Below are 11,278 nucleotides of genomic sequence, written 5' to 3'. Positions count from 1 at the left end.
TGAGCTGCACCCTAAAAGCCAAAATAAAAATGTTAATAACTAATACAAAGAAATGGTTATTTTAAATAATTATTTCAATGTATGTGTGTATATATATGTATAATATAATTTTTTAATAACGTATCTTAAGAATATAAAAGATAAAATGAAAGAAAAAAGAAAAAATTTTAATTTTTGTAATTAATTTCCATTTATTAATCATTTATTATTAAAAACACATTGTTTTAAAATATTTTTTTGTAAAATAGTTTTTAAATTTACGTAAATTTTTTGCGAAGCTTAATATTTGTTTATTTTTATTATACACCAGAAGATCAATTCTGATATTACATAATTTAATAAAATGATAAAAGTAAGCAAATTTACTAGAATATTTATTTCTAGTCAATATTTAATAAATTCTGCACTTCTGCAATTTTTATCCAAGTTATGTGATACAAAATCGACTCTCAGAATGAAATAAGACAAATTTGGAATTTTTATTTAATTTTATTAATTAATTAACAAAAAAGTGAGTTTTTACAAAAGAAGGATGCTTACCGAAATGGCAGCGCCAAGGAATCTGCCTATGGCTCTAGTTGCGGTAACCAGCCCACTACCTGCCGAAGAGCCACTTCCTCCGAAGAGAGGAGGCGGGTACGTGGAACTTGGAGCCCATGTCGTGGTCTGTACTGGTGGTGTTGGTGGTGGTCTTGGTCTTGCAGTTGGTCTCGGTGTTACTACTTGCCTTGCCGTACTAACTGGTCTACTAGTGGTTGAAGTTGTCAAAGTTTCTTCTGGGGAAAGTAGACCTAGACTCTGATCAAAAGAATATCAATTTGTTAATAAATTATATAAACGCAAAATTTTTGAAAATATACTACAGAAGAAATAGTATTTTTAGCTCAAAAAGATCTTTGAAAGTTTTGAAAAAAAACGTTTTTTGATTTTTTCCTTGCCATACTTTCCCAGATTTTTTACTCTTAACATAATATCACTTTTATTGTTTTCTATGTCAATAGTTAAAATTTTTTTTTACATTTAAGAGCTCTAATAAATAATTCTTCAATAAAGCTGTCATTATCACAATCGTATTTTTTAGAAAATTGGATTTTTCCTTCAATTTTATTTTTCTCGAAAATTAAAAACACTAGAAAAAAAATTATTACTCTGATAAAAAAATACTAATATTTTAAATCGTATTAGAAACGCAGAATTTCAGAGAATATGTTACGGCATGAATAGTGTACTCACGGATAATTGTAACCGTTCCCTAATATTCGTGGCTGGTGTCGTGGGTTCTATGCCTTGCTGCTTTAAGAGTAGAGCCAACAAAGCCGCAGGATTCACTTCAGTGGATGATGGTGTGGTAGTAGATATGATAGCCTGATTACTTAAAATCGCTCTCAAGAAGGCTTCATCATCCTCACTTAATTGCGCCTTACTCGTCGTAGAAGTACTCGGTTTCGTTTCTAATATAAAATATTTATTGCAAGTCAATAAAAATGAATAATTCTAAAAGTAAAAATCAACAATTTAGAAAAATATAGGAATTGATCTTAAGTTTTTTAAATAATTTTCTTACTTTTAATCTTTTTTCAATACATAATTTTAGATTTAAGATCAATTTATTTTCAAGATCAATTTATTTTAACAAACTGTAGAATTGATTATTATTTTGCATTGAAATTTCGCTTTATTTTTACAGTCAAAGATATTTACAATTTATTTTAATAATTTCATAAAAAAAAGATACTTCTAGGCAATCTGATTAACGAAATATCATTTTGTATTGTTTCAATTTTCAATTAAATAAATTTGACTGTAATTAAGCTTATATTTTACTAATGGCAAATTCGGTTGCATGCACCAGTGCGCCCTCGTTTCGTGTAGTTTAGTTTTTCCCATTTTGAATACAAGCCAACAGAATACGAAACACTAAACGAGGGTGCACTAGTGCGCACTGGTGCACCCAACCGAATTCGCCATGAGATCTCGTTGGGAAAAAAAGATCAAAGGTAAAAAACGACTTACCCGTTTGTACGGCTCGCAAGAGCGCAGCCAGGAATTTTGCATCATCGTCGGGTGAATACGTGGACGTGGAGGCGTCGTTCAATCTAGGATTCGGATTATTTAAAAGTGTGGTTGAAATGGTGCTTGGGGTCGATGCGGAAATGATACTGTCCGTGAGCGATGTACTCGAGGCCACGTGGATGTCCGAGATGTCCACGCTTCTTGGTGTTGTTGGCGATTTGATCGCGGGCAATATGTAATTCGCAAGCGTCGATCTGACAATCTGTGCCGGTGTCTGAGTGATCGCGGCAGGCTTTTGAGTAGTTGCCCTGACCACAGGTTTTTGCCTCGTTTTCGCACTGCTCGCCGTAGTGGTAGCTTCGAAAATGTTGCCGAGTAACGTTCGCCACAGACTCTGACCAAATCCTACGGTCGCCCGAGGGGTGGTGACTTTGGGTCTTGCAGTCGTTTTCGGCTTGGCGGTGATAACGACTGGTGCCCTAGTTGTCGACGCGGTACTAGCTTGTGTTGTTTCAGTATACCTCTTCGTAGGTGACGTGCTGCTGATAAGGGTTGACGGTGACGTAAGTGGTAGTAAGTCGATTACTATCGGCTCGGAGGGAAATCCGGGTGACGGACGATCCTTGATCGCGTTCACATTCGTATTCAAACTCGCGGTTTGAATTGCTTTCGGCGCTCGCGTTGGTCCAGGATTAGCAAGTGCAAGCGACAAAATCTAGAAAAGATGAAACAATATCAAACCGATATTAAATAATATTAAATTATATAAAACATTTAATTATTTTTATTTAATTATTGTACTAATATTATATTAAATTACTAAAAATTAAATAATTTTGTTTATTTTATTTATTAATTTTCGGATTAAGATAATAAATGTGTTTACGGGAAATATATTAATTTTTTTTCCTTTTCTATTTATATGTCTTAGAAATGTTTTTGTTTATTTTGCTCACCCTGTTTGCTAATACTTGCTCCACTTCAGTTAGCGTTTTCGGCGTGGTGGACTTAACATTGTTGTTGTTTTGTAACTGTGAAAGATAAGAAGATTCTTTGTTATATTTATAACTTGTTAACATATATAGCTTATTACATAACATACAATCAAATATTTTTTTATGTTTCTCAGTATTTAGAGGAAGAAATAACATTAAAAAATTGTTAATATAAATTACAAATAAAATTTACCAATGAATTTAGGAAAGCCAAATCTCCGAACGAGGTACCAAAAGGATTCTCCATCGTATTTGTTTGTAATCTGCTTAATATGTTGCTTGCAGATACTGTCGATCGAATTGTTCCTAAACCTGTTATTATATATACAGCGTAAGTATTTGTAGGAAAAGCAAATCAAATGGAATAGTTATAAGTGTACACAAAAAAATATTAAGTTAAAATTGATATAATCTATTTTACAATTATTGTTTTGTATACAAAAAAGAATTCGTATTCTCACTTACATATGAAACAATGATAATCTTGCTTATATATAATAATTTAATCTTTTTTGAAGACTTTGATATAATTTTAAATTAAAACAAACAAATATATATTAAATATTATAATAATTATTTAAAGAGAATACACACACACATAATTATTTTCATAATAATAATATTTAAAATTCTAATTCTTGGTTAAAAAATATTATTGTCTATTTGATATTTTTTGTCCTCTTAACTCATGAAAATTATTATTAAATAATAAGAATACATTTTTCTTGAAAACTATACAAAATTTCTTCTTCATGTAAGTAAATTATGTCTGTATTTAACGCGCTGTATAATTTTATTTTAATTTAAAATTTTTTAAATAAAAATATTTTTTAAACAAAAATGTGTTCTTTTTCTGTGTAGTACCTGTTGTGCGACTCGTCGTAGTCGTTGCGGGGGTTGTTGTTGAAGTAGTAGTAGTTGTGGTAGTTGTCGTGGTGGTAGTAGTAGTAGTAGCGGCAGTAGTAGTCGACGCTGTGGTTGTTGGTGCCGGCGTAGTAGTAGTACTAGTAGTTGCAGTAGTAGTACTAGGAGTGGTACTGGCAGTAGGAGTAGGAGTGGTACTGACAGTAGTAGTAGGAGTAGTGGTACTAGCAGTAGTAGGAGTAGTGGTACTAGCAGCAACAGCAGCAGCAGCAGCAGCAGTAGTAGTAGTAGTAGTAGTAGGTGTGGTATTAGCGGTAGTTGTAGTAGTTGTTGAAGTTGCACTGCTCATAACTGGTGTGAAGACTTCTACTAAGGAATTTACGGGACGCGACATAATCGACGCATTGCTTTCGGTCGGCTCGTCCTATAAATAATAACAAAAATTCGTAAATAAACAATATATGAAACAAAAAGAAATAAATAAAGAAGTGTAGCAAATGTTTAAACGTTATTTACCGTATTATCTTAAATTTTTTAAACAAACATAACAATTAAAAAAAATTATTGCTTAATAATAGTATGTCTAATGAACATTTAATTATGTATGTAACAGTATATTATACTTAATTATAAATTAATTTGTCTTGAATATTTTAAATATAATTTGCTATTTATTACGCACTAGTTGATTTGATGCCACAGATGCTGTTTGTACAGGTGAACTGGTGGTGATACCGAATATCTGATCAAGAGGATCTCTCCAAGGAAAACCAGGAGGTGCTGTTATTACACCACCACCCGACTGATTGTTCAGCAAATTTTCAAAGGACAGGTTTGATGCCGTGGATGAAGCCGTACCTTCGTTCACAGAGGTCTAATAATGAATTTCAATAGTAAATTAGTAATTTTCTTTTACAGACTTTTTAATATTTCTATATGTATTAACTATCTGCAGTAACTATTTAATTTATATATTTTTCGCAATATTTGTTAATTTAATAAGTTATTAAAATGTACGTTTTATGATATCTTTAGCAATAAATTACATTTGTTTTGCATAAAACAGAATTTTCCGCAAACTCATATCTTGTTACTATAAGAAATAAGGGAAGCGTGAAGGATTTTTTAATTTCTAAATCGTTAGCAAACAGAAGCAAGAAAATTTATTAGTAAAAAAAAATTTATTATTAAGAGTTGTCAATTATCATTCAGTTACTTACAGCCACTGAATTTATTCTTACATCAACGACTTTTGGAATGATATCTGGTGCACCATCAATCTGATAATTAATAAATTTATCCTGAAATATTTATGATTGCTTTCAAGTGTTTTCTTTTTAGTAACGCTTAATCACATAATATGGTTTTTCTTATTACCTGCCCGATATATACAGAACCGCGTTGATCAGACGTCACTTTTGTCCGAGAACCTTCATTTCTTTCGTGATCTTGGAAGATAGAAGGGCCAATTGATCCTTGTACTTGACCACTACTTGGCGTTTGCAGATTATTGAACGGTGCATTCGGCAGCGTACCCATTTGGGTATTTAATAAAATATTGCTCTGAAATATTGACGTACCGTATTTAATAACTTGAAAAAGAAAAGATTTTAATAGTAAATAGAGATAGAGTTCATAAACTTGCAATATTTTTCAAATATTGCGAAGAGAAACGAGATTGGTACGATTGTGTCATTTTTTATCAAATAACTCAAAATTTGTGTATGCCCTTTAATACTTTTAAATAAATTTTTTTTACCTTAAATTCTTTAATTAAAAAAAATTTTTTTCTGAATCTGTTTACATAAATTTATGACAATATAACAAAGATTTACAATATTTTTTATGATTTTTATGCCAAAATATTTTAAATAAAATTTTTAATATGACCGGACTAACAACACGCCATAATAAATCTTGTAATAATAAGTGTCATCTACACAGTTAATTTTAATGAAAAATATAAAAATAACATTAAACAGTTTAAATAAAAAGAATTTTAAGAATATAAGCAATTTTTTTCAACCTTTGTATAACACATGTCGTGCGTATTACACAAAAGAATTTGTAACAATAAATTTTTATAAAATAGTTTTCATATATTATAAAATATATCAAATATTTAATACAAGTGAAAAACATGATCAAATTGCACAAAAGATACAGTGCGTAAAAAAACCAAAAGTGCAAATAGGCAAACAAAGTGCTACATATAAATCTGTCACACTATTTACAAATTTACAATACTTGTGTACAGCCGTTGTAGCATTCAATATTTTTGACCTGGAAAAAAGTATTAAATTGCATTAAATTTAATTAAAATTACACCAAAAATGTAAAGCATGTATATATTACGTATGTATATTATAATGAAAAGTAAGTCTGCTAGAAAAGAAGCTATAAAGATACAAATTACAAAGTTATATCAAGAAACTGAATTGTTAATCTATCAATTACATAATTATCCAGCGAGAGAAAGAAAGCGTGTTATGAAACTTTGCTATATTTTATGCTCAATAGAAACAAAAAGAATTAGAAATGTTGGCTATTACATGTATATCCGCATTTTGCGCTAAGCATGATTATCTGTTGCTGGATTGATGTTATATTTAAATGTAATTTTTATTCTAGATTGCAACTCACATAGTTAGACATTTATGAATAGACATTTATATTCTACAATATGATGTGTACTAGAATAATGAGTTTTTAAAAAAGCTCTGATGAGAAATATACAATTTTTTAAAAATTTTATAAATAAGAATTATAAATAAAATGCAGATAGTTATTCAAATAAAGTTCTGATCTCTATTAACATTAAATCATTTTTCAAGTTACTTTCGCGTAGCAACAATTTCTAGATATCTAAGGAGTCAGGAAACAACTCGTTTCTCAATAAATTTGATTCTTAATTGATCTTCAAATCAATCGAACGAATCAAATGCGCGTATAAAGTATGATTTTGATGAAGATAGAAATACCATTTTGTTTGTGCTCGGGACGCTAGCAGGGGGACCAAGTGGTCCCGCGAAATTGGGGCCTCCAGGAGTAACGCCGATCGCATTACCAATAAGTCCAAAATCAAGGGGTCCGGGGCTCTGGGCACCTCCCGTCAGCTCGTCCAAAGGTCTACCATTACCATAATATAGCGGGGCTTGATATTGGTTGTTATAAACGACCGCTGGGTTAGCCGGTTGGTTATAATAATATGGCCTGGGAACTGGTCGGTTAGTAGTAGTGGTAGTTCTAAGTGTGAACACAACCTCGACCGGGTTCCTGGGTGAATCCGGTATTATCGTCCCGTTGGGGTATTTCCGGACTAATCTGCCGTCCGGATAGATGCCGAATATCACGTACGGGCTGTTCACATTTCTGCCATCAATCAGATTGTCCTCTGGTCTCTTCCGCACAATGGTTTTGTTGGGATAAATGCCATAAATCAAGTAGTCGCGAACGGGCGCTTTGGAAGAGCTGAGTTTTGGGGCCGCCGTCACCTGACTGCCGCCGAAACGTCCTAAGTAAGGCGTTCCCGTGTTTAAAGCGCCAAGAGGTGATAATGATGGAGACGGTAATATTCGATTTAGCACAGTGATTTGTGCGGTAGTCGTAGATGTAGTTGTTGCGGGTGTGGTCGACATGTTTGCGGGTGATGCGGCACTGGTCGTCGTTGTCATTGCCTCCCCATTTATCCTCGTGTTCAGATCATCGACTTCGGTCGCAGCGACCGTTGTGGCTTGCGTAGACGATGTATCAGTCGTTGTCTCAGTCGAGACAAGATTCTCGTTTATGTCGACAGTCGTGGTCATTTCGGACGTCGGTTCGACAGTGGTAGTGAGTTCGGATCGCGACGAAGCTTCTGTTGATGTCGTTCGCAAGGTCGTTGTCGTCGTGGTAGTCGTTGTCGTCATGGTCGCTACCGTTGATTCGGACGCTGATGAGGACGGGAGGGTTGTCGCGTTAGTGGAGGATACGGGGGACGTGGTGGAATCATTTGAAGATGCTGTGATGGACGTAGGAACGGTGGTGGTGGTAGTGATGATGGTTTCGGTCGTTTGCTCGGGTTGGATGATTCTTGAACCAGCCGTCCCTTGGGCGGTTGTTGATGTAAATCCTGTATCCTGTAAACGGGTAATAAGATTTGGCATCTCGCTTACGAGATCAATTAGCGTTTGAGGGGTGTTTGTTGTTATGTCGTTGGTTTGATTAGTAGTGGTAATGTCGGTAAAGTTTACTATGTTACGAATTGATTCCGTGATGGGAGATTCTGTAGTAAATGATTGAGTATCGTTTGTATCGGATACCGTTGGAAGTGTTGTAACGATATCCGATGTATTTATTACAAGGGATTGGTCGTTTGTCACCTGCAAGTCAGATGCAGGAACTTTGGTGGTGGGTTCTGGTATCTGATTAGTGGTTCGATTTACGGCGTTCGTTTGTACAACGTTTATTTCCGTTATCATTACACTCGTGGTTAATTCTGTTACCGTTTCCATGTCCGATGTCGTGAACTTATTTACATCGGACAACATTCCCTCCGTATTCGCGATAACAGAACTCGTTAAGGGATTATTGGTAGTAGGGTCCGTTGCGAATCCCGTTAACCGATTCGACAACTCGTTATTTAAAACGGTCGTAGTTTGTTGTTCGGTATTATTATTGGATGATTTAATTGGATTAGACAATTGTAAGTCAGGCGTATTAGTAGTTAGTTCCGAACTCATGCTGACCGTAACCATAGTCATGTTTGGTGTTTCGATCTTTATCTGCGAAAGGGACATGGAGGTAACATCACCTACATCGACTGGGTTTTCGACATCGGCGGGTCGCGTGTTTGATTCCACTAAAATTTTCGATCCTACAACAGGGGCGCGGGTGGAGTTATCTTCTCTTTCGCTTCCAGGTAAATCAACAGACATTGTGACATCTACATATTCGGTAGTATTTGCTAAGAATTTCAAAAGTTCGGAAGGTGTAATGGTGGCTTCCGTGCCGTTCAAGATCAACACGGAACGATTTTCATTGTCGTTTCCTACCATGCCATCAATCTGAGTCAATTGCCGCGTGTCGTTCATTCCTTCCGTGAAGAGAGTCTTAGCGATAGTCATTAGCTCAGTGAGCAATGTATCGTTGGATGACTGGGAATCGTTTTCCATAATAGAATCGACGAGTCGCGGAACTGGTATCGGCGTGGTAATGGGAATTTCTTCGTCTGCCGTCGTTGTCAATTCAGGATCAGATGTCGCGTTACGCTCATTGCCTATGGTACTCGATAATGTCTGTCCTGTTGTTGTACTTGAGTCCAGTGTATTCCGTGCGTTTGTCTCTTGGCCGTTAGGCTGAGAGGCAGTGTCCAAACCTACTGTGTTTCGAGTAATTACTTCTGGTCCATTCGTCGTCGTAGTCGGTACCAACTCTACATCTGGTGGTATCGTCGATGTTTCTCGCACAGTAGTCTCTTCCGGGCTTCCTGCGTTTGTCGACGAATCCGGTATCGTGTTGGACATCTCAGGAAAAACGGTTGTCGTTACGGTAGGTTTCTGAGTTGGTGTTCTAACCGTGGAAAAACCTTTATGCGACAAACGCGATAGAATGTCTTGCGCGTAGTCGATCAGTCGCGGGTACGTAGTCGTGAAGATGGGTGCTACCGTCGCACGGATCTCAATTATGTCGTTTGAAATTTCTTCTGTGGTGGTCGGTTCGGCGGTACTCGTGATTTCCATTGTCATTTGTGACGGAATCGTCACGTCGGACTGCTGTACGGTGTTCGTTTCTATATCTTCGATTGGTTCCGTTGTCCGAAGCGTCGTTTTCTCAGGCTGTTGCATGGTATTTGCCTCAATATTCTCCGACGACTTGTCGTTTATCGCGGACACAGTCGTCGCTTCCGGTGTTACGGTGACGCTCTCGGTAATCGGCGTCGGTGTTGTATCCAGAATGTCACTCGCCGCTTGCAAATTCTGAGAACCGGATATATTAATGTTCACCCTTTCGGTAATGGGTAGCGATGTGGCTATCTCCGTGCTCGTGTCCACCGATTCAGTAGATCGAACGTCATCATCGAGAACGTTCGATTCCGTGGAGGACAATGCTGCCAGAGTCACATCGGCGACACTGGTCGATGTGGTTTGGGTACTGGGAAAAGTACCCGAGACATTCGCATCGGACGGCGGTGTTATCGTGTTAACGGGGACAGTAGTTCCGGGTGATTCAGAAATGGAGGTTTGAGTCATTTCTCCTTCGTTCACGTCCGAATTTGCGGGGGTTCGTACTGTTGTCGTGACGGTTTCCGGACCACCATCAGTACTATTCTCTGCACTTAATCTCGAAACGAGCGAATTGTCTGCCGACTGAACGACGGTAGTAGTGTCTACAATAGTAGTATCTGGGGAGAATGTAGTAGTAGTAGTAGTCGCGGTGATTGATGCGTTGGTGTCATTATTGTTAGCAATGTCGTTACCGGCGCCGTTAGATACAGTAGCGTTAGGCTCTACCTTCGTTACCACGCCAGTTAGTTTTTGCCGCTGTGACACGTCATCCACGCCCAGATTCTCGTTTCTTATGCTAGCCGACTCTAATGCCTGATAAAAAGTGACGAATCTGGGCTCGCCGGGGCTGTTGATGGCAATGGGCGGTGCCGAACCGGAATTCTGCAATCAGAAATTCGGTGCGTGCGAGTGCTGTACACACTTTGGTGCAATTACGGTGTGATAAAGTAAGTCAGGTTTCAAACACGATCAGTTAAACGGGTATGGCTTTTTATAATGCGCGTAATCTACATGTCGAGGATGACGTTTCAACCCTTAAACGCGTCGAGCCTTTTGGCGTGAGCTCAGTTAAAATAAAAACAAATGCAAATCCAAATGCAACATTAAACAATAAGGGCAGTTTGCGCATTTAAGAGTTAATACGTTTTAGTTGTTCTATTTACAAATGTGCACTCAAATAAATACAACGATGACGTAAATATTAGCAATTAGCGTGTTATTTTGTAAAAAAAATTATGTTTCGACACAATTACATACAATTGCATAAATAGACGTTGTATGAGAGAACATGTGAGCATACACCATCTTTAGGTACATGTACAAACTATTGCGAGAGGAAGTAGAATTGTCGCCGAACGTAAAGGCTTGATGTAACAGCCGTCATTTAGAACTTGTTCTTAAGATTAAAGATAAAGACGGTAGAGAGAAACTAGTTTCCTTCTCGTCTCCGATATCTTTTTCTATTCTTCGGGACATTACCGGCTCTTACCTTGCGTCTACAGAGGCCACTATCGACGTACTTTCGCTATTACATTATTACGGAAGTATTGCATTAACAATTTCTCGCACGATTGCCCGATGGAAGCTTCGAAAAACGGCAAACGTTCACGGCACGTGCGAAGTACGAGAGAACTTACTCGC

General features: G+C 36.7%; 1 protein-coding gene across 2 annotated transcripts in view; it reads right to left on the bottom strand.

Annotated features, from left to right (window-relative positions):
• Positions 1–330: 330 nt before the first annotated feature.
• The window catches only part of LOC105828619 (mucin-17), a 56,063-nt gene continuing 45,115 nt past the window's right edge, over positions 331–11,278 (bottom strand). For both annotated transcript variants that reach the window (XM_036282558.1, XM_028194123.2), the window contains 10 exons: positions 6,854–10,519; positions 5,250–5,435; positions 5,093–5,173; positions 4,555–4,746; positions 3,873–4,296; positions 3,202–3,320; positions 2,970–3,044; positions 2,014–2,728; positions 1,234–1,451; positions 331–798 (listed from right to left, as the gene is read on the bottom strand). In XM_036282558.1, the coding sequence (XP_036138451.1) occupies positions 520–798; positions 1,234–1,451; positions 2,014–2,728; positions 2,970–3,044; positions 3,202–3,320; positions 3,873–4,296; positions 4,555–4,746; positions 5,093–5,173; positions 5,250–5,435; positions 6,854–10,519 (5,955 nt within the window). In that variant the 3' untranslated portion in view covers positions 331–519. The remainder of the gene's footprint in view (positions 799–1,233; positions 1,452–2,013; positions 2,729–2,969; positions 3,045–3,201; positions 3,321–3,872; positions 4,297–4,554; positions 4,747–5,092; positions 5,174–5,249; positions 5,436–6,853; positions 10,520–11,278) is intronic.

Source organism: Monomorium pharaonis, chromosome 2 (genome assembly GCF_013373865.1).
Source record: "Monomorium pharaonis isolate MP-MQ-018 chromosome 2, ASM1337386v2, whole genome shotgun sequence".
Lineage (NCBI taxonomy): Eukaryota > Metazoa > Arthropoda > Insecta > Hymenoptera > Formicidae > Monomorium > Monomorium pharaonis.
This window is presented reverse-complemented; position numbering and strand designations above follow the sequence as displayed.